The sequence below is a fragment of the Castor canadensis genome, chromosome 15 (assembly GCF_047511655.1).
Source record: "Castor canadensis chromosome 15, mCasCan1.hap1v2, whole genome shotgun sequence".
Lineage (NCBI taxonomy): Eukaryota > Metazoa > Chordata > Mammalia > Rodentia > Castoridae > Castor > Castor canadensis.
This window is the reverse complement of record NC_133400.1, coordinates 20,051,722-20,075,536: the sequence shown is the minus strand read 5'-3', so window position 1 is coordinate 20,075,536 and position 23,815 is coordinate 20,051,722. Positions and strand designations below refer to the sequence as shown.

At 51.6% G+C, this 23,815-nt stretch overlaps 1 protein-coding gene across 1 annotated transcript in view; it reads left to right on the top strand.

The window, feature by feature from the left end:
• Positions 1–5,477: 5,477 nt before the first annotated feature.
• The window catches only part of Bean1 (brain expressed associated with NEDD4 1), a 44,618-nt gene continuing 26,280 nt past the window's right edge, over positions 5,478–23,815 (top strand). The window contains exons 1-2 of the mRNA XM_020174571.2: positions 5,478–5,585; positions 15,101–15,207. Of these exons, the coding sequence (XP_020030160.1) occupies positions 15,183–15,207 (25 nt within the window). The 5' untranslated portion in view covers positions 5,478–5,585; positions 15,101–15,182. The remainder of the gene's footprint in view (positions 5,586–15,100; positions 15,208–23,815) is intronic.

The window sequence follows — 23,815 nt, the reverse complement described above, 5'->3', positions numbered from 1 at the left end:
CACAACTTACTCACCTGTGGACAGGCAGGTCCATCCATTCTCAGTTAGCAAAATAAAGAGAATCATGGGTTGTCCGTGGCATTTTTACCTTAGTTAACTTTTACAATTCTTTTAAGAGCCTGAGTTCAGATGATACCAACATTATTTTTCTAAAGGTTTTTTTCCTAAACTTTTAAGTTAGACTCAAATGCACTTCTGAAAACTGTCAGTCTGGCAACTAATATTATTTTAAACACTGAAATCTGTTTTTGAATCCAAAGATAGTTTATTCCTGTGGCCAGAGGAGAAAAAAAAACAGTAGGAAAGCCATTAAAAAATATTCTTCTTTGTTGGTGGTAGTTTTTTGGGTTTTGTTTGTTTTGTTTTGTTTTGTTTTGTTGGCAGTACTGGGGCTTGAGCTCAGGGCCTCCTGCTAAGTTAGGCAAGTACTCTATCACTTGAGCCATACTTCCATCCCTTTTTTCACTGGTTATTTTGGAGATAGGGTACTGGAGTCCAGATGACCTGGATTGCGATCCTCCTACTCATGCTTCCCACCATAACTGGATAACAGGTGCGTGCCACCATGCCCAGCTTTCTGTTGAGATGAGGTCGCACAACCTTTTTTGCCCAGGCTGGCCTAGAACCTCAATACTCTTGATCTCAGCCTCCCACCTAGCTGGGATGACAGGCACACACCACTACTCCCAGCTATTGGTTGAGATGGGGTCTCATGAACTATTTGCCCAGGCTGGCCTGGAACCACGATGCTCCCAATCTCAGCCTCCCAAGTAGCTAGGATTACAGACATGAACCACACGTGCCTGGCTTCTTTGCTCTTTTACAAGTAGACATTCAACATACGTAGGCACCATCTATTAAGACTTATGTGTCAGAAACTGTACTAAGCACTCCATATGTGTTATTTCATCCCATCATAACAATGCATGAAACAGTTACTTTTACCTCTCACTTTCCCAGCATTGTCTGTGTTGCCTAGTCCTTCATTCTCAGGTTTCACTCTATAAGTCCTCCGTCTCCCTCAATACCCTCTCTTCAAGGAAGCCACTTAGAACCAATCCAGCACACACTAATTTCCCTCCCTTCTAGGGCCCACGCCCTTGACCCCTCCAACAAAAGACAAAGCTCTGTCATAAGACAGACCCACCGGACTGAAATACCAAGCTTACTACTGCTAAAGAATAAACTTTGTAAAGGAAGATATCATACAAATATAAAATGTATGCATGTCAAAAAGAGTATTCAACTTACCAAGGGGCAACCATTAAGATAGTACACATGATTCAGCTGGGTGCAGCTGGCTCACCCCTGTAATCCTAGCCACTTGGGAGGTTGAGATCGGGAGGACTGAAGTTCAAAGTCAGCCCTGGCAAATAGTTCACGAGAACCCATCCCCAAAATAACCAGAGCAAAATGAACTAAAGGTGTGGCTCGAGCAGCAGAGCACCTGCTTTGCAAGCATGAAGCCCTGAATTCAAACCCCAGTCACACACACACACACACACACACACACACACACACACAAAAGGATGTTATGACAATTCAAAGGAGAACCCAAAAAGTGCTCCTACATGCACTGCTGAGCCAGTCCTCCCCACGAGATATCAACTGACCTCGCCTGGACCAGAACAGTTTGCATTACTACCAGTTTTCTAGGACTTGCAGAATAATAGAATAACTGAGAAATTATGACTATGACAGGCATAAGCCCCTGTGGAAACAAGTGATACCTAATATTCAATTAAAAGGACACCTGGTTGTCTTTTTTTGTCTGTTTTTAAACATCTAATCTTATCTGGTGCTACCTATCAGCTGTACATCTCCTAAATCCTGAGGGCTTCAGTTTCCCCATCTGTAAAGTGGAAGTCTCAGTAGACAAGAGCTGCTCCAGGATCATGGGTGTTGGCCTGCCCCCCAGTTTCCTCCCTCTGCATCAGGAGCCACCTCTGAACTGGTGGCTTTAGGAGGACCTGGTCCCTGTCTCCACCACCTCCCACCAAGCATGAGCCAAGGTCTCTTCCTTCATCAGCCTCAGTGCCACCACAACCTACCCCAGGGCACCTTCAGTGACTATCAGATGGTTAGAGAGCTTTTTCTGCCTCCTTACTCCCAGCCCCATGGCCAAGGCCATATAGACAGCAGAAATGCAGTTCAAGGCTAGGGAGCCACTTCCGTAAAAGGGATACCTGAGCAAGAGGAAACCTTCCCAAAAGACCTAATGGGTTTTTTAGACAGAGATCCCACCCAGAGGACAGAGAATCGTCCACCCTTAGTTTTCAGACAATTCCTCCCCTCAACAATAATATGGACAAGTTTACCCTCCCTGGGGTGAGGGGTGAGCTGGTGAGGCAAAGAGGTTTAAAGGAGGAAAGGATGATGGGGAGGAAGAAGCTGAATCTAGCCAGGAGGCCCTTCCAACATTTCTGCCCCAAGCCTCCTGATTGGGATGGATGACATCATGGCCCCCGTTCTTTACAAAGAGAAAGGACATTTTGAGGTTCCCTGTGTGTGACTGGGGTAACATGAAACACACCCTAGGGCAAGTCCCCACAGCCCAGCACCTGGGGTCTCTCAGGGCTTCTCATTGCCCTAAGGTGCTGCTATAACAGACTGCAACAGACTTGGTAATTTACAATGAACCAGTAATATACTTGACTTATGGTTTTGGAGGCTGGAAAGTTCAAGTTTAAGAGGCCACACCTGGGGATGGCCTTCTTGCCACCTCATAATGTGGTAGAAAGCACCCCAAGGGGCAGAGAGTATGAGAAGGGCGCTGAGCTCAAAACCACCCACTCCCTGGATAATGGCTCTAATCCACCCCCCGTGAGGGCAGAGCCTTCATGACCAAATCACGTCTTCCTTTTTTCTTTTTGGTGGTACTGGGGTTTGAACTCAGGGCCTCACACTTGCTAGGCAAATTCTCTATCGCTTGAGCCACTCCGCCAGCTCTTCGAATCACTTCTTAAAGGTCCCATATCTCAATGCTGTTGCCTTGGGGGATGGAGTTTCCTTCACGTGGACTTGGGGGACACACATTCAGCTCACAGCATTACCACGGGATTTCCTAAAGGCTGTCCTCTCCAACCTCCCTATTTGACTCTGGGCAGACACTAGACACCACTATGCTTCTCCAGTGCCCAGAAGATTCCCTTCCTGTATGGCTGAATCTGTGCAAAGGAACACCTCAAAAATATCTGAACATACCTACCCACTGAGGCAAAGGACAGCCAGAGACATACACAGACTTACTATGAGGAGTCACTGCACTGCAATGTAGAAAACAGAAACAACCTAAGTGCCCAGCCATAGGGGACTGGTTACATAAAATATACCACCACCATCTGGTACCAACGCGAGGCAGCCCAAGTGAGACATGGGAGGAGAGGAGTATAGTACTTACCGACCTCATTCCATTTCAGGATACTTGCAGAGTTACACAAGTAGAAAAAAGAAAGCTCAAGGTTAACAGGTGGCCCTGTACAATATGTATTTGTGAATGGACGGATACAGTTAGGTAGGCAGAATTCAACTCCGTGAAGCTTAGATCCAATACCACCAGGCCTACTGGAAATGAACAAGCTGGATTTGCCAGACCACTGATGCTCGAATTGGGGAGAGAGGGGGATGAACTCTTTAGGGTTAGATCCTTCTACAAAGACTCACTCAAAGTGAGCCACCACCACCCCAAAACACATCCACACATGATCTTGCTAAAGAAGATGGCTTACAGGTACAACCACTCAGCAACCCAGTATCTGTAGTTGCTCAGGGAGATTAAGGTCACCCTTTGGGCCATGAGCATAGCCTTGGTTTGGGCGTTTTGGATCCTCCAATCCTAGCCCTCTGGCCCTGCCCTATCTCCTCTTTTCTCTGATCTTTCATTTGTTCATCCACAAAATAAATGCATGGGACTGGGCAAAGGGCTTCTCAGTCCCCTTTTTCAGGACTCAGAGGTTTCTTTCATTCCTGCCCCTGTCACTCATGCCACACAGCTGCCCCCATGACAGCCATAAGTTCAAATATGCCTGTCCAGGTCCTGGATGGCAGAGCCCAGAATGAGGCTGAGAGGGGTCCTCCTCCAGGAAGCCCAAGCTGTGGTGCCTGACAGAGAGGGGAGGTGGAATGAGGTTGATTTTCTCCAGGAGCTTGCTCTGTCCCCACCGTTCCTGCAGGGCACTTGGCTGGCTCATTTCCCTTCCACACTGTCCCCAGGGCTCCTCTGCTTCCCCAAGCCTTATCAACAGCATGTTCAACTCTTTGTCATCGTATTTTATTTTTGAGAACCACTTTCCATGGCAGGCCTCTGGGTTTTGAAACAACTTGGCTTGTCTTCATCAATAAAATGGGGGTTTGGAAATGGCTGGCAATCATGTAGTTCATAGATTCAGTCATCAAATTTACCAAGTGGGCACTCTGCCGTAGACCCCTACAGCCCCACCATCGCGCATTCCTCATGGAACTTCCAGGCAAGTAGATATTAAAAATGATTCTACACGTAACAATTGAGACCCCCAACCTAAGGTGCAAAAAACTATGGTAATGAAGAAAAGGAGGCCTGGGGGATGCGCTAGGATTTGTCCAAGGCCCCAAAGTAGAATGCGGACAGAGCTGGTGCTGGAAGCAGATCCATCCCCTAGGCCAACCCCTACCCCAGGCTTGCACCTGCCAGAGAAGAACTCCCGGATAGAGGGCGCAGGGTGGACGAGGACTGAAGGAAATAGGCCTGCTGATGGCTCAGAGGGCAGACTTCGGCCAGGCCTAGGTGATGTCCTGCATCCCAGAATTAACCAGCTAGCAACTGGGCACAGGAGACCAAAACAAGCACCTTTGCCCCTCCCAACGGCCCAGCCCAGCTGTGTCGCACCTGCAGCCCCCACCCCTCCGTCCTGCCCTTTGCTCTTTGCCTGTGATAGGCTTTCCCTGCCCAAAGGCCCAGCCTTGCCTCTGTCCAATCTGTCTGGCTGTCCTTCCCTGACATAAGGTTAGTGCACTCGTCTCTGAAACTGTCTGTATGTCTGTCCTCTCCTTCACACGTCTGGCTGGCGCGCCGGCCTCTGTGCATCTCTGGGCCTCCTCGCCGCCCTGCCCCGCCTGCCGTTGTGTGGGTGTCTGGCTGGCTGTGCGCAGAGGGGCGCGGCTCGGCCCTCCCCCCGCCCCCGCGTCCCCCCATCGCAGGATTGACCCGGGCCGCGGCGCAGCGGTGCTGAGCCCGGGAGACGCGCCGCCACCGAGGGGGGCCCGATCGGGCGACGGCGGCGTGAGCGGCGGCGCGGGGTCGACGGGCGGCCAGGCGGGGCTGCGGCAGGGCAAGGCCGTGGCCGGGTCCTGGGAAGCCGCCTCTGCCTCCACGGAGGGGATCGTGGGCTGCTGGTCAGCTCGGCTCAGCCCGGCCCTGCCTCTCCTGCCCGCCCCGCCCCACCCCTGCGCGCCCAGCAGGCCGAGGCCGAGCGGCGCGCCCCCCGCTACGCCCGAGCCCAGCCTGAGCGCAGCGGCATCCGAGCGGGAACCGGAGCGGGTACCCGAGCTGGAGCCGAAGCTGGAGCCGGCGCTGCGGCGCACGGAGCGGAGCGCGGCAGCCAAGCCGAGTAAGGGGCGTGGGGCTGGGAGCGGTGCTGGGGAGCGGCGCGGAGAGGGTCCCGGCCCCTTCCCCCGCGCTCTGCAGCGGCACCCGGAACGCACGCACCCGGGAGCGCGCCGCGCGGAGCCTCGGGCGCCGGGCGGGCGGATGCGCGGTCCGGAGCGGAACCGCAGCGCGCTCGGAACGGAGCGGGATCCCGGGACTCTTGCGGACCCCCGGCCCAGTTCCCGCGTGCCGGAGCTGGGCACCTGGGCCGGACGCGGCGGCTGTCCCTGATCACGCCCCCCCGGCCGCAGGGAGGGGAGGACTCCCTGCCTGACTCGAGTCCCAGAGGAGCATCCACCCGGTGTGGAGGGCCCAAGAACGGCTCTCCGGCCCCGCGCCCTGGTTTGGGGGGTCACCTGTGCAGCCCACGCAAGGACGGGAAACTAGGGCGCACTGTTGGCTGAGCGGGAGAGGAAAGGGACTGGGATTTTACGGAGTTTGAGCTTGGACCCTCCTCCCAACCCCCTTGAGCCAGGAAGTTTGACCCGCCTGGGCCATGCGCCTGCTTGGGTGCCTGCTGTGTTGTCCTGTCTCAGCACCGAGGATGAGAGGAGGAGGATGACAGAGGGAGCGTCCTGTCGCGCCTTCTTCCCCTTTGGGGCACACTTTCCCATGCTCAGTAGGAGGGACCCAGGCGAGTCCGAGGCGCCTCTGCTGGCTGCGCAACGCTGAGCCGCACAGAGGCATCTCCCAGGTTCCTTCCCCGACTGAACAGTGCCCAACCCGCCCCCAGCTGACTACCGTGGCCCTTCCTCTGTCGCGTTCAGGCTCTGTGGTCTGGGAGAGGCCCCTCAGTGAGGACCCAGGGCTGCCCTCCTGGGCCATGCAGGTACCAGCATAGGTGGTCAGGCCCAGGCAGGGAATGGGAGGGCACAAGTGGCAGGTGTGAGAAGCAGGGGCTCCAACAACTGTTGGGTCATTTGTCTTGATCTGCGGCGCAGCCCCACTGGTGCTTGCCAAGAGGCTCCCCTTCCCCCTCCCCTCTCTCCTCAACATCCAGATTTCAGCTTCTGTGATTTCACTACCCTGTGCCTCTCTGAAAAGTGGGCAAGATTCTGTTGTGAGCAGAAACGTCAAGGGTTTTGGTACTATAAGACAGTCTTGGCTGACTTCCTAGCTGTATGACCTTAGGCAAGACATTTAACCTCTCTGAGCCTCAGTTTCCCTGTCTGAAACATAAGGAAGGTGATTTGGGAGGATTAAATATGATGACTCTCACAGGACACCTGGCACAGTCAGTACTCAACTGCTTTGGGCCACAGTGTCACTTTTGGGGGTGTCCAGCATGAGTAGATGCTGAGGCAAAGTGAGTTCCCCTGAAGTTGTGGGGGCATGCCATTCCCCCAGCCCCTCTAAGGAGGCCTTGGAATCCCCTAAGACCTAATGGTATCTCTGCAAAGCCAAACTTTATCCTTATGGTCACTCCTTTCTTAGGTGCTCCCTCCAGACCCTCTGCCCCAGCTTGTCTCCCTGCCTACACCCCAGTTCCCCTCCAGGTTAGAAAGTGCCCACCTGACTATAAGGCCTCTTTGTCCTTGGCCTATATCTACTGCTCCAGGCAGAGATAGCCCCATGTATTGCTCACACTCTGAACAAAGTCACCTCCCTCCTCTCTGGGTTTGGGGGCACAGAGAAGATTGCTTTCAGTGGGGAGTGATCAGGTTGTCAGGTGACTTGGACATGCCACTGGTGATGACAGCAGGAACAACAGGGAGGCTCCCCTCCCTGAGAGTGGGGAAGCATGAGGGGTGACAGCTGTGACTGTGTGTTGACTGTGATGTGTCCATCCAGGTGACTACGTCCTAAGGCTGCCAGAAATGAACCTCAGGGAGGAAATGGAGCTAGTGACTGAGAGGTTAGAACTTCAGAGCTGGCCTGCCCCCAAGAAGAGATTTGCCCCAGTATGTGTAACAGGGGCCTCAGACCCAGAGCAAAACAGACACCCAAGGCTTAGGGAAGATGCGGCATCCTTGTGGTGGCACCGAGGGTATGGTAGAAAGAAAGCAGAGGACACCCATGTCAGCCCAGAACAAGGGATGAAGACAGGAACGATGTCCATATGTAGCCAGGTGGGGACCCCTTGTAGCTCTGTACAGAATCCTCCTCTGTCTTCTTCTGTAGCCCACTTCCTCACCTCCCCCATTCACCCACTAGGATGTCGCATCCCTGCATCTCCCATAATCCTCTTCTCAAAGGAATTCATCAGAAACTAATTAGGTGTGATTCCACCAGTTCGCTTGGTACTTGTAGTACAGCCAAAAGAGTGTGGTGGGGACATATGCGTGATAAGGCAGTCGTAGGGAATAAACAGCTGGACACCTTAGAGGACTGTCACCTGCAACCCTAGCCCTGAGAGTACACAGAGCACAGGGTGAGGGGCTGGAGGCATAAAATCTACTCCCAAACTCCTAAAGGAGAAGCCGGGGCCGGCAGGGTTTCAGGAGGCCCTTGGCAAGTAAGTGAGTCCAGGGTAGAGTTGTGACTGTGGACACGGATCTTGGAGCTGGACGCCTGGGTTTACAGACTCTGGGCAGGTGACTTAACCTTTCAGAGCCTCAGCACCATCTTGAAAGTGGGAATAAGTGCTACACACCTGCCAGGACAGCTGTGAGGACCGAAAAAGGAACGTATCCAGTGGTCCTCTGCCAGGGGCTCCGCGGGTCTGCATTGTGAACATGCATTTTCTCTTTGAATTCTGGCAACCACTGTGTGATGTAGTGAGGCTGGGAGGGAACTCAGGAGTTCCAGGATCCTGGAATTGTCCCTATGATATCAGTGAGAACACGGAGGCTTAGAAAGGCTGCGGGCCACTACCTCTGCTAGTGTAGAATACTTAAATAAATATCACTGTGATCTTATATGAGTTTGCAAGATTGATAATTAGCATATTGCGACTTACAGTTACCAAGGTGATTCAGTCAGTTTGGAGGTCTTCAATCAGTTTATGTCTGAGAACTGAAAGAGTGTGTTCATTGTCCAGGGGCTGTAGAATTTTTAAACACTTTTTTTTTCCCGTGGTACTGGAGTTTGAACACTTGCTTTAACACTTGAGCTACTCTTCCAGCCACACCTTCATTTTTTTCTATTAAAATAATAATTGAGCTGATTCAGTCAAATTGGTTTAAAAGAACAATCTCCCATTCCTCACCACTCTTCTCCCCATTTTTCTGCTGAGCACTTATCACTTCCAACCTCTCTAGACCTCAATTATTTGTTTATTGTCTTCCCTCATCAGTATCACGCCAGTCCCACAAGGGCAAGGCTCTTTAACCATTTTGTTCACTATATCTGCAGAGCCTAGGATGGCACTGAGCTTGGCAAAATTATAAGATGTCTTGCAAACATAAGGTCTGTTATTATTATTATTATTATTATTATTGCCAAGTGTGTGGAAGAAACCATTTTCCTCAATTATCTGGCAAATAAGACTTATACCGGGGATAACTTGATGAAGGTTACAAATGATAAAGATGACTTTCTAATATTTCAAAAAGGCTTCTTATCACTAAGTTGAAAGGCAAGTTCACTTAAAAATCTTTTCAATAACAAATGGCATATTCAAACCTTTTACTTTGTTAGCACAAAAGGTTCTTTTCTGAATCTTCATTTTAATTATCGTTCAGATTATCAAAGAAATACATGTTCAATGTAGAAAGTTTGGACTGTCATAAAAATATAAAGAACATAAAATCCCCCTTAATCCCACCACAGCCCAAACAGCACAATGACTGCGAACATGAAATTCTATCTTTAATCTTTTTGCTATCTACTCACTGGGGCTTTTTCTTCTACAAAATAAAACATGCTGTATGCACAGTTACAGAACCTGGTTTTTTTTTTGTTTGTTTGTTTTTATTCATATGTGCATACAATGTTTGGGTCATTTTTGCCCCCTGCCCCCACCCCCTCCCTCCCTAGCCCTCCCGCCCCCTCCCTCTACCCCCCACCCCCTCGATACCCGGAAGAAACTATTTTGCCCTTATCTCTAATTTTGTTGAAGAGAGAGTATAAGCAATAATAGGAAGAGCAAGGGTTTTTACGGGTTGAGATAAGGATAGCTATACAGGGAGTTGACTCACATTAATTTCCTGTGCATGCGTGTTACCTTCTAGGTTAATTCTTCTTGATCTAACCTTACAGAACCTGTTTTTTTTTAAAAAAAACAAAACTTTTTTTCTTTTAATGCTATACTAAAAGTCTTTATGTTCTAAAAATTCTTGAAAAACACGATTTCATAGCTATATAATATTCCATTAGAAGCAGAGCCATAATTTGCTCAGTCTATTCTCCCCTACTAAGTGGCAACATTGGAGTTACCGCTCATATGTCATTGCTATAAGGAATGCTTGCCTATGTCTCTTGGTGTTTTCTGAACCCTGAGCCAGGCTTCTCTGTACATTTGGTCAGGACCTTCTTGCTGGCTTGAATATGGACTGGAGATGCAGGTGGATAGGAAGTTGAGCCTTCTATGTTTGGGCCACAGTGGTGTTGGGGAAGGGGATTGCAGTTGATCCTATGAGCTACTTGAGGGAAATTAAGGCAATATGGACACCCAGCAACCTCCAGGCCCTCCCGCATACACACATGTGGCCAGATGGAGACAAAGGCCTCCTTGCTGCGGAGGCTCTCACATGCCCAGGTCCCTTTTATAACACCAGAACCAAGCCTCAAGGCCTCCCACTCAACCTTGGCCACTGTTCTCTTCACTCATTCCCTCCCCCACTCTGGAGCTCATGCTCTCCTGCGTCCACCTGCAGGACAAACATCACATGATTTCTGCACGCTTGCCAAGGAATGTTCTTCTCCACTGGGGACATCCCCACAGCTGGGTCCCAGCCTCAATGAAGAGTATCCTAATCATCCTCTCCTCCTCCCCTTTCTTTTTCTGCCTTGTGTCCACCTGTCTGTCAAATCCACCTGGATATTCCTGCCCAGGGCTCTTGCACTGTCTGCTCCTGGCCCCCTGGATTCCCCCCTCCAGGTATCTGCCCAGCTGGCTGACTTCCTCTGCTTACCTGTCATTCTCCCGCCAAAGTCTTCCACAGCCTCTCTATCTACATGTGCAGTCCACACCTGCACAGCTGTCCTGCTCCATCCCCTGCTGTCATCTAACAAACTCTATCACTGCCTCCTGAGGACAGGGCCTGTCAGGGGACTACCCTCAGCACCCAAGACATGGTACACAAGAGACTCAATAACACTAGAGGGCTGGGCATGGTGGCTCATGTGTATAATCCAGCTATGTGGGAGGCATAGGTAGAAGAATCACAGTGTGAGGCCAGCCCAGGCAAAATCACAAGACCCTACCTGAAAAAATACCTAAAGTGAAAGGGGCTGGGGGAGTGGCTCAAGTGGTTGAGCACTTGCCTAGCAAGCTCAAGGCTTTGAGTTCAAAGGTGGCCTAACCCAGGCTGTCACAATTGCCTTCTAATCATTTAGCACCCTCACCTCCGACTCCACCACTTATGCTTGCCTCCTGCTATGTACACCTGTGCAGCTCTGCCCGAGTCCAAGGAGGACTTCTGAAAGGAATAAACACTGGCCATATGGCTGCCCTGCTTCAGATCCTCCTCAAAGCCCTTTTGGGGAAGGCAGCTCACTCCCTCAACAGGCCCCTTTCTTCTTCTGTGTCTCAGGTTGTCATCTGTGAAATGGGGATTTGTTTGGGGGATCCAGTGAGCTAACAGCACACGACAGCAGTCAAGCAGGTGCTGTACACACAGGACATCACTCAGCCAGCCCTTTTCCCCTGCCCTCCCCTGTCTGTTGCTCCCAGCTTGAGGCAGGGGCTCCTAGGTCTCACTCTGTAGCTCCCATCTGAGCACCAAGAGCCACCTGGTCCTGTGCCCATGTAGACCCCAGCTCTCCCCTTAGTCACACACCCCTCTGCCCAGGTCTGAGTGTCGCCTCAGGACCCAGAGTGGAGGCATTCCAGGGGGGGAATGGAAAAGATGTGGACTTGCTACACACCATTCAGCCACTTCAAAGCCTGGAGTGCTGCCCGCCCGCCCACCCTCCCTCGTGCTCCCAGCCAGACAATCCAGTCAGAGATGAGTCACAGCAGAAAGGAGCCTGGGATGCTGGGCTCAGGGTGAGGCGGGTGGAGAGCAGTGACCTCTGCGTGGGCTGATGCTCAGCTCACCCAGCAACTACACGGACCCTTCCCCACCCCCAGCCAAGCCCAGTCTTGCCCCCATCTGTCCTGAGCCCTTATCATTCAGCTCTGGACCCATGTGAGGACAAGGGCCACTTGTTCACATAGACACCTCCTCCAGAGCTTCAGAGGCCATCAGGCAGGTTTTCCTGTGAGTCCCACTGAGATCCTCAAGTGGGCAGGGGGAAGAGGAACTAGACAGTGAACTTGAAAAAGCTACCTTTTGCTTCAGGGTCCCTGAAGCCCTTCCTGTGTCTCTCCAGGGTTTTGTGGGACACCTTGCAGGTGTTTGGTAAAGGAATCAGGGGATACCAGCCAAGGGGGATGCTGGGGGAACCACAGCCAGAGGGTATGTGTAAAGAGCTAGCTGTGGTGCACCACGCGGGGAGTGGTGATCCTGGTTGTTGTGGGTATTGTCACTGTGGGTGACAAGGTGTCTGGAGAGACTCTTTACAGAACCTCCTTCTCAGATCGTTTGAAGACATCTCAGCATGGCCTCATGCTTTAGCATCAAGCCAAGATTGACTTCGTCCAGGGTTCCCAAATACTTCGAAAGTTCTTATGCTCTGAGGAACTGCTGTGTAGAATAATTTAGGACCAGAGTTGGCCTAGAAAGGTGCTCTTGTGCTGGGCTGTGGGACCCTTTTGTCTCCAGCAGTTAAGGAAGCCCTTGGGTATTGATGGTTACGTAGGAGTTTGCCAGGATGAGGGGGAAGAATTGGCCTGCCAGGGACAGGGAATGACCTGGAAATATGGGAGGCCCATTTTGTCCAAGAAGCTAGCGTACCAGGGGCAGCAGATCTCTGAGTGGTGCCTTTGGCAGTAACCGGGCGTGACCGAGTCCCCCACACAGCTCTTCCTCCGTGTCTTCTCCATGACCTTAGGTGAGCTATCACCCTGAGCCTCGGTTTTCCCATCTGCAAAATGGTCTGTTGCAATCACGTCCATTGGGTCACACCTGAAGGCCCAAGTGCCCAGAGAGCCTCCACAGATAGGAATGTGTACTTGAACCAGCTGGCCCCTTGTCAGTCTCTTGAACCACAATGTCCTCCAAAACCCCAACCTGACCATGGAAAACCATATGCAATGCAGGAGACCTTGGTGCCCTGGTCCCGTGAGGCCCATCCCCCTCCCTGCGAGGCCTCAGCCTCTACCCGGCATCATAGGCCCCAGTGAGAGGAAATAAGGGTCCAGGGGGGTCTTTGGGAAGGACCCTGAGGACAGTCCCTTGAGGAGAGGGTGATCCACACCCTCCCTGGCATCAGGTACCACCCCAAGCAGCCCTGTAGGAAGTACATTCAGCTTGCACTTATTAAGCACCTATAGTATACCAGTTCACTAGAGAAGTATTGAGGACCCCGGGAAGGTTATGGTAAGAAATCAGGCCGGTTTTCCTGAAGGCACAGGGGAGCTATAGAAGGTTTTTTTCAACAAAGGAGTGACATGCATTTCATCTTTAAGAAAGATCTCTCTGGAGGCAGCAGGAGAGGTGAACGGTCAGCCCACTTACATCCCCCCTCCTTAGACACAACACACACATGTATACATGCACACACAACCACAGCAGACATGAGCGCACCCACAAATGTGATCAACGACACAAGTACCCGCATGTATTTTTAGAACAGGAAGATCACGGGCCCCAGTACTCTCCTTGAATTGTCTGGTGTGAAATCACAGTTCCCCAGCAGCCTGGAGATCACCTCCCACCCCCACTCCCCAGGTCAGAACTCGCCCCTTGGTTTCCATGGAGACCGAGAGTGGGTGTCAGGCCAGCCAAAGGGTTTGCTACTGGAAGGCTGAGCAGAGTGAGCAGAGGGGGCTGCAAGGAGTCCCCAGGTCCGCTGCCTCCCTTCTGCCCCCCTCAGGCTCTCTGGGGAAGGACAGGGGCTGGTCGTCACACACCATGCTCCTGAAACCTGCTGTGTGTTCTTGTTCCTGCTTTAATGATGCCAGACATGAGGCTCAGAGAGATGAAAAGCTGGGCCCAAAGTCACTGCCAGGAAGTGGCTGAGTTGACATGAGTGCTTAGGAGTCGGACTTCCGAGCAAGGCTTCCCAAAGATAGGCCTCTGATTCATTTGTTCAATAAGAAAAACCAATTAGACAATGCCATTTGTTGGCCAAAGGACTCCATCAAAACCTGGGACCTGCTTAGTGTGTGTGTGGGGGGGGAAATATATGTAAATAAGAGTGCTAAAGAGAGACGAGGTTGGAACCTCTGGATCTGCCTCTGACAGACAAGTTCTGGCCACAGTGATGTCATCCCAGGATCAGGGAAGCCTGAGACCTTGTGAAACCTGGAAGTCAGTTTCCTGCTGGTTTCTGGTGCCAGCTTCTCCTGAGCTCAGCATCCACGGTCCTGTTTGCAGACCCCAAAGGAATAGTTTGGTTTCTCAAAGCTGTGCAATCCTAGGAGGTAAGAATGTATCTGCCTCCTGCTCCCACAGCCTCTGTCACTTGGGGTGTGGCACACCAAGAAAGACTGATCTGGTTCAAATCTTTAACAACACAGGACGAGGGGTTAGTTTGGGGAAGTATTTTCTCCATTTGCAAACAAGTGTTAAAGTGACTTAGCACCCCCTGGCTGCCTTGGACATCCAGGCATAACAATGAGTTCACATGGCGGGATAGGAGGTGGGGAAGAGGCGTTTTCCTTCCATAGCCTTTATTTCTGAATCGGTAATTTAATATACTGGGTGCCGACTGTGTGAGCTTTGGAGTCAAACAAACCTGACTAGTCCTAAGCTGTAATTAGAAGCTGTGTGACCTTGGGCAAGCTATGTAACCTCTCTAAGCCTAGCTTTCTTATTTATAAAATGAGGAGAAAAAGAGCATCCGCCTCTTCAAAGTGTTAGGTAGTAATCATAAGATGGTGAGCTAGGTGTCATGGAGCACCCTTCCAAAACCAGCTGTGAGCCCTTGAACTAGCCCCTCCCCCTCTCTAGGTCTCAGTTTTCTGGCTATGAAATGGAGCCATCAGGCTGATCTTTAAGGGTCTTCCAGCCCTGAGAGTTGTAAGATGCTCAAGATGCATGACCCTCTGAAGCAGTGGGACCTCGGGGGCACCTCTCATTCCTGATTCAGGGCCCAACGAAGACAGACACCCCATCCCTCCACCCACCGCTGGGACCCCAGCACTCACTCATCCCACACCTGCACCCACATCCCCGTACTCTAGCTCAGGGGTCCCAGACTGGGCACATGGCCCCAAGTCATCCTCTTCTCCCCCAGAGGTTGGAGGCTTGGGATGTGAGGACCCAGCCTACAGGGCCTGAGGGTGCTGTGGGTGCCCCCATCACCTGCCTGTTTGTGTCTCCACAGGTGAGTGGAGGGGCCTTCCCTGCGAGAAGTCAGAGCTGTGCCCGTGGGCAGGCTGGCTCCGCTGTTCTGCTCCAAGGATTACATGTCCTTCAAACGCCCCTGCCCCCGTAAGTGTCTTCCTTATCTGTCTGCCGCCACCCTGTAACTCTCTTTCCTTATCCATCACCACTTGGGTCCAGCTACAGCACAGCCTGGGGGCAGGGGGTTCAGAGAAGGACTCAGAGGTTTGATTGACCAGGGCTAATGGGGACTGATGGTTCGGGGAGGGCAACACTGGAGACTCCTGACAGCTCCCTAAAAACTGAAAATTCCTCTGTGGTCCATTTCCCTGTATCAGCCCTTCCCAAAATGTGGCATATTAATGGGATTACACACACACACCAGCCCAAATGAGTGTGGGAAGTGCTGAATGAGACACATGCAAACCATTCTGCTATGGCAGGGCTGTTCAGAGCCTTTAATGAGGTGACATGTGTTGCACGAGGCTCCCAGGGGAAATAGAAAGCCTTCTGCTCTTCCCAAACCTAAGTGCCACAGGCAATGTTGCATGGTATCAGGGTTCCACAGAGCACACTCTTTGGGGCCCTCTGCACTAAGGAAATTGTCCCAGGTCCCCCACCAGGAAGCTCCTCCTACTTACACCTTACACGATTTTACCCAAGCGTCATCTCCTGGTTCCCTAATGCTATGACTTCAGGAAGTAGACTCCCAAGACAGCACCCTCCCCAGTTTCCACCAGCTCCAGCTCTATGACCCACGCCACCTTCACTTCTCCCATGGCATCCATCTGCTTTCTCTTGAGCCCCCAAACCACCAATACTTGTTATAATTTGGGGGGGGGCACATAACAGTCCATCCATTCCCCTTGAGAAGTCAGGACATTGAGTCTCTGTGAAGTAAGGGATGCCCTCCTCCCCCTGCCGCCTCAGCTGTCCTGTGCCAACTCCCATCCTCACTCTGATAACACCTTGTCCCCTCTCTAAAGTCTGCTTAAATTTCTACCACTGGTTACCAACCATGAGTTTTGGGATGGGGCATCTCTTCCAAATAGCCGAAGCCCAATTGTGAAATCTTTGAACTTCAGGGACTGCTGCTATATCCCATCCAGCTGGGACTGTCACCACACACGCTGGAGGGAAGAACTGGCTGTAGGACTCACAATCCACAAAGCATGTCCAGGAGATGACTGCCAGCTACTGTGGGTACCCAGGGAGGGTACAGGTCAAGAGCTGATGAGCTTATTTCCAGTGGACAGTATAAGCTTAGTACATTGTTGTCACTGTTCCTCTGTTCTTGAGAGAGAGTCAGGAAACGAGGCTAGGCATGGTGGCCCATACCTGTAATCTTATAACTCAGGAGGCAGAGATCAGGAGGATCACAATTTGAGGCCAGCTTAGGCAAAAAGCAAGATTGAAGTGGGGATCTCAGTCAATAAGCTGGGTGTGGTGACACATGCCTGTGTTCCCAGCTGTGCAGGAGGCATAGATGGGAGGACTGAAGTCTGAGACTGGCCCTGAGCAAAAAGCACCAGACCCTAAATAGCAAAACCAAAAAGGAAAGGGCTGAAGGAGTGCTTAAGTGGAAGAGCACCTGCCCAGCAAGCACAAGGCCCTGAGCTCATGACACTACTAATAAATAAGTTAATTAATAAAACAATTCTTTTAAAAAGAATGAGGGAATGAAAGCCCAAGTCCCAGCCCCAAAGGCTACTCTTTGGGGCACCTTGGAGCCCAAGGACACCTGCCCCACAGAGGCCTGCCATGGTCTCCTTCTTGCCTCTCCCTGCTGGTGAGGCAGGGGCATCTGGCAGTGGAGACAGCTGGGAAAGGTCAAAACTGGAAGCGCTGCATGTGGAGGGCTTTCCAAAAGCTGGGGTTGACCAGGTGCTGGTGGCTCACACCTGTAATCCTAGCTCTTCTGGAGGAAGAGATTAGAAAGATCATGGTTGGAAGCCAGCCCCTGGCAAATAGTTCAAGAGATCCTATCTCAAAAATACCCAACATAAGAAAGGGCTAGTGGAGTGGCTCAAGTGGTAGGACACCTGCCTAGCAAGCCAAGCCCAAGGCCCTAAGTCAAACCTCAGTACCAAAAAAAAAAAAAAAAAAACTTCTAGGCGCAGCCTGGCCCATTTGTGCTAATAGTGGTGGCTGTCACCACAGAAGAGCTCTGCACATCCACCCCCTAAAAACCCTAGAGGGTAGTCACCAATGCTTTGGGTCACTCAGAAGCAGTCCCTGCACATCTCTGGATCCCCCTCAGCCATAACCCCACCTTAGCAAGCCCAGGGCCTGGTATGCAGTAGACACCAAAATACATGTGTGTTAAATGAATAAATGCACAGTTGAGCACTCTGGAGGAGTTGCTGAGGCTCCTGAATCTCCTACCCGCCTGTCTAGGCCCCATAGCCCTCATCTCTGAGATGTAGGGGTGTCCCAGCCTGCGGTACTCTAAGATCTCAGGACACTGTGAGCTCCTCACCTCACATTGTCCAATTCGACCCCTGCCCTTTTCCCCAAACTTTCCTAAGAAGGGCCCCCCTGGCCTTTCCAGCACCTGAAACCTGCTTCAGTGTACTCCTCCTACACCCCTCGCCCCACACCCCACCCACTTCCGTGTACCCAAGCCATTCCATGGTTCCCACTTAGTATTGCACTCAATGGATCCTCTCACTTGCATCCCCTTCCCTGGTGACATCAGTTTTGGTTCCCTGACTCCAGATCCCTCTCCAACTCTTCCAGCTGATCTGACTGTCTTGTCACCCATCAGTGGTCCCCTATGGCAGTGGAGGCAGGGATTGTCCTGCACCTGCCCCAGGCTGCCAGACTCTGACATCCAGCCCAGTTCCTGCCTTTCGCATCTGCAAACAGACCTTGTCATCTTCACTCTGCTCCCAGCTGCAGCCCCTGGGCTGGCTGCTTCCAGGCTCTAGTCCATCACAGTTTCTTCCTGTGTTTCCCATTCCTTCTGCTGCCTTCTGCTGCCTGTCTCCCCTGGGCAGCCCCCAGCCGTCCTCAGATTTGGCTTGTCCTGAACTAAACACTGTCTTCCATGCTTAGCCTTCTTTGCTTGATTTTGCTGTATTCATTTGGGCACCACCATCAACAAAGGTCCTCAGGCCAGAAATCTGAGAACAACCCTCAGTCCCTGTCCTCAGCAGTGCCAACTTCCCAGAGACCTCGAGGGTTTTTTGTTCTGTTTTGTTTGACACAGGGTCTCTCTGTGTAGCACAGGCTGGCCTCAAACTCACGATCCTCCTGCCTCAGCCCTGCTGAGTGCTAGTATTACAGATGTGCATTACCAGGCCCAAGTCAGCCCTCTGCTTTCTGACATTGTCTCCCTGACCCCAACTCCATCTGGGCCTCATCTTCAGACTCATCTAGAAATCACTCATATGTTAGCCAGCCCTTACACTTGCTCACCTGTCCAGGCAGTCAGTAGCAGGTGAGCCTCCAGGAAGCAGGTACAAACCCATTTTGATCCCAGGTGATCCCCACATCTCCTCTGTGCCTAGTATGTGCTGGGTGCTCAGTAAGTGTTGGCTGGACAAATGGACAAGTGGGTGAGTGGAGCGGAAGCAGATGTGTCCTGGGCCACTTCCGCAGTGTGGAAACCAGAGGACCTCGCACGGGTTCTAGGAGGGATGCAGGACCCCAAGCCCTTGGGACCCCTGGATGCACAAGACCCAGAAACATAAAGGAAGAAAACTTGCAGGACAGGGCCACACGGCCCTCCTTCTAATAACCCCTTTCCAGATTCAGAGCTACTCTGTGCACTTAGAAACCAAACAGAGACAGCTATAACTCTCCTAACTCGTGTGATGATCTTGCCCGGTCATAAGAAAGCTCTGAACCCATAAAACCTGGAAAACACAGGGTAGGAGCCACAGCCCTAGGCTCTGCCAGTTTAGAAGAGCAAGCATACAAACCCCCAGAAGGAAAAACAAGCACCCAAGTCCCCCAAGCAAGACGTCAGCCCTGGAAGTCAGAGCTCACAAAGTGTACAGACAGTGAAGGGGTCACAGCCACAGGGTACAGGGGAAGGGAGCCAGGGCGAACAGGGCCGACTCACCACAAGAAACAGATATGCCAGTTTCTGTAAACACTGGCCTCTCAGGAGTGGGGTCATCCATCAGCCTCTCAAGGCAGGCTGGGCCCCTCATCCTCCAAGCCCCGATTTCCTCTCACCTGCAGGCATTTCACCTCATCTCTGCCCGTCCTAAAGGCACCCGCAGCACTCATTGCCCCATGGGTAGATGGGAAGACAGGCAGAGTGAGAAGGCAAGAACAAGAAAGGGGAAGGCAAAGAGAAGCCTTGACCCTGGGCAGCCCAGAGACTTTTTGGCCAAATGGCTGTAAGAGGAAAGTGGGAGGCTCTGCCTGCAAGTCGGTGAGCCATCTTCCAGCCTTTGGAGGACCTACCTCAAGCCCATAGTGAGGAGGAGGACCACCTGGCTTCTCAGGAAAGCTGGAGGTGGGAGAGCCATCTCCATCTGGCCCCTACTGGGCAGGACAGCCTGGGACTCCCCGGGGACCCAGGCCCCATGAGCAGCTGCCTCACAACCTTTTTCTTCATCACCCAGCAGATGGCAGCTCTGTGGAGTGCCCTGTGAGGTGGAAAGGGAGGCGGGGACTGCCTCTGGGGACAGATCTGGGGAAGGAGGCCTTTGGGGGCTGAGAAGAGATTGAGCCTGTAGCAAAGCAAAACCAAGAAGGAGGAAGGAAGCATCCGATAGTTCAGGTGAGGCTTGTCTTTGCCAAGCTCATGGTGGCTGTCCACAGGCGGGCAGGAATTGCAGCTTGGCAGGGCCCCTGGGTGCCTTGGGTCTTCCTCAGAGTAGACAGTGCTTGGGTTTAAGTACAACCTGGCACTGGCACCTACCAGCTGTGTGATTTGGAATAAGCTATGTAATTTTTTAAAACTTCAATTTGTTCATCTATAAAATGGGAAACAGGAATACAACTCTTTGGCTTGATGCTCAGATGGGATGGGCCACAGGGAGCATCAAGCCTGGTATGAGGCCCTGAGAAGATGCTCAAGAGACTTGAAATCTTGTCCCTTTGGCCATCTTCTCCACACAGCTTAGTGTTACCCCATACAGAGGGGGAAATAGAGAGGAATGGCGATTCTGGAGATGAATTCAGTTAGATCATTAAACTGTGACAAAATACCTGAGGTAATCAACTTATAAGAAGGAAAAAGCTTATTTCAACTCTTGGTTTCAAATGGTTCGGTTCATTGCTGCTTTTGGGCCTGTAGAGAGGCAGAACCTCATATCAGGGAACATGTGATGGAGGAGGCCCATTTGCCTCATGGTAGCCAGAAAGTGAAAGAAAGAGGAAGCTGCAGAGGTCCTGACATTTCCTTCAAGAACTCACCCCTAGTGACCTTAATTCCTACTAGCATGCCCTGCCTTTTAAAGTCTCCGCCACCTTGCAATAGGGTCCCAGGTTAGGAACCAAGCCTGCAACATATGGGTCTCTAGGGAACATTCAAGTACCAAACTGTAGCAGACCCTTTGCTACTGTTATCTGCTCTGCTAGTTGTGATGGTTATCTCTGCAGAGACTTAGGTGTCAACAGAAGGAAGGACTTGAGCGCAAGGAAGGAAAATGATGGGACCCACTCTACTGTAGCCACCATGCTGGTACCCAGAGCAGACATCACTAATCAGTTGCAGCACTCTTTCCCAGAAAGCCTGGATGCAAATTCAGCCACTACCCAAAGATCATTAGATCAAAGATGTAGAATGAACCCTTCTACATCTCTGCTGAGGTCTGTTTGCAATAGGCTAGGGAATAAAGGGAGTGACTTCGGCTAGTCGTTTCTTCTCCAGTCTCAGTTTCCTCATCTGTAAAACAGGAATTGATAAGAAGAGTATGCACCTCAGAGGATTGCTGGAAGGGTCAGATGAGATATCACTGGTGAAGAGCTTACAGGCCTTATAATCAGTACTCTGTGTGGCCTCTTTGCTACCTTGAAGAAGCAAGGAAGGGGTCAGTGTGCCCATTCCATGCATGAGGAAACTGAGGCTCCAGGCCTTACTGAAGCAAGTGAACCTTTTGGTTTTTTTTGGTGATATTGGGGTTTGAACTCAGGGCCTCATGTTTGCTAGGCACCAGCCCTTTTCTACTTGTTGTTAATTTTCAGGTCAGGTCTCACATGTTTGTCCTGGACCAGCCTCAGACCTCAGTCCACTTATGTTTGGCCTCCCACATACTGGAACCACAGGCATGTGCCACCATGCCTGGATTATTGATTGAGGTGGGGTCTCACTAGCTTTTTGCTTGGGGGTGGCCTTGAACTGTGATCCTCCCAATCTGTGCCTCCCTCCCAAGTAGCTAGGATTATAGGCGTGAGCCATGGCATCCAGCCAGCAGCAGCAGCCGTGTTAATCTTAAATGCACAATCATGTTATATTAGAGGTTCCAGCAAGAGGTCATTCCATCTGAGCTTGAGTATTGTGCATGGGATAATTACAGTGGCACTAGTCCCAGTTCTTGCAGACAACTCCCAGCTGGCAAAGTGTATGTTTCACTGTCCCCTGGCACTGAGCTCACTGCCCCTGAGGCAGCCTTGGTCCCTGATAGAGGCTTTTCCTCCATGTCCACGTGCCCTGCGGAAGGGCCCCCTGAACTCTGAACAGCACCTGGGACAAGGGCAGTCTGTCCCAGGGAACCTTGTGGCTGGAGGCAGCTCTCCTTGGCAGTCCCTGTTGGTCACGGTACAGGGAGAGGTTGGAGTGAAGGAGGACACAGAGTGAGAGACCAAGCCCTGATCCCTGTGATCTGTGATCACTGTTAGGTCTCTCTGAGACCTGAGTTTGGGAACACTGAGTTGATCTGTGTGTGTTTCTCACAAGTATCCTGGAAGAGGATGGTGGGGTGGACTTTGCCACACAGAGCCTTGGGTTTGAATCCTGTCTGCATCTATTAACATCTGACCTTCCCGAGCCTGTTTCCCCAGGTATAAGGCAGGGAGTCTGGTTGTCTGAGGTGTACTGTTACACCTGCTGTGCAGTATGAGGAAAGGACAGACAATAACGAGGGCCCATGGCCTGGCATCATGAGAACATTGCAGCCCCTCAGGTGGAGGTACCCTTGAGTACCAACAGCCAGAAGGAACCTGCAGCTGAGCCCAGGTCACAGCTTGGTTATCTAGTGCAGCTCTGTGTGGCTCCTATTGCAGGTGTGGACATCACCCCCGATGTCCAGTTACTTCCTTATTCATTCAACCAATATTCTTTGAGCATTTGCTACCTGAACAGGTGCCAGAGTTATAGCCATGAGCAAAGCAGTCGCAGCTCTCGTGGAGCTGAGGTAGTCAGAGGAGGCAAAGGAATGAATAGACAGTGTGTCGGGTGGGAGGAGCTATGAAGACAAACCAGGTGAGGTGATGGGCAGAAGCTCTAAGATACTCTGAGAACCTAGCACTGGAGCAGAAGTCACCTGAAGGGAAGAGAGGAAGTCATGCAAGTGTGTAAAGGGATTTATAAGTGCGGGCAGGCATGGCTTGTGCCAGCGGCAACAGGGAGGCCAGTGCACCTGCAGAGAAGGAAAGGAAATGCACTAGAGGTTAACAAGGGCAGATGACGATGGGCATTGGAAGCCATGCGGGATTTTGGCTTTTGCTTCTGGGTGGTTATAGGATATTAAGCTGAGAGAGATTTAATCACCCTGGTTGCAGAAGAAGCTGGAGGAGGACCAAAAGGGAGGCTAGCTAGGAGGCTAGGACAGTGACCCAGGTGGCTGTGACAGTGCCTGGGACCTGGGTACTAATGATGGAAGTAACAAGATGGCAACAGATTTGAAGTTGAAACTGGATTTGCAAACTAGTTGGATTTGGGGTGGATGGGAAGGACAGGCATCAATGGGGACTGTATTTGGGGCCTGAGCACATGGAAGGACCGAGGTGCTGTTTGCTGAGCTGGGGAGGATCATGGGCGGATCGTGGGGGACTGTGAGTTAGGATTAAGATCTGAGATGCATTGTGAACTTCAGGTGGAGATACAGGCGGACAGCTAGATTGATGAACCTGGAGTTCAGGAGTGAGTCTGGAGTGGGAGATGTAAATTTGGGGCTGTCAGTATATACCACTCAGTGCTGTGAAGCTGGGTGAGGCCATCCATGGGCAAGTGCGGGAAGGTGGAGGGCACTTGGAAGACTTGGAAGTCTTGCCAAGCAAGGAAAGTGTGATCCCAGAGTTGTCATCCACTTGTGCCAAAGCCAAGTGCGTTGTGGGTATTTTCCTCCAAACAAGAATAAGGAAGGACACTGCTGTTTCTCTGCCAAGGGGGTCCCTGGATTCACCACTCAGCTCTGACTGCACCTGGAACTGTTACCCTGTGGTTGGAAGGGCTGGTCACCCTCTGTGACATTACTGCCCAAGTGTGTAGCCTCCATGCCTCAGAGATAAGAGAGGACCAGGAGAGAGAAGTCACCTGCCAGGGACCCACTGCCAGGAGCAGACAGGGTCCAAAAGCAGGACTTCTGGGTACAGGGCCAGGGCATGCCTCTGAGAGCTGGAGTACATTATTACTTCACCAGCTTCCAGTTGCTTGTTTGCATTTAAAACAACCCAACTCCTCTGAGCCTTCAAACCCTCAGCTTCTAGGGACTACGCCCTTGGCCCACCTGAGCAACCTCACCTCCATGTCTTGAGGTCACTCCCCTCTGCAGCTCAGGTCTGGCTAGACTCATTCCAGAGCTTTTGCTACCCA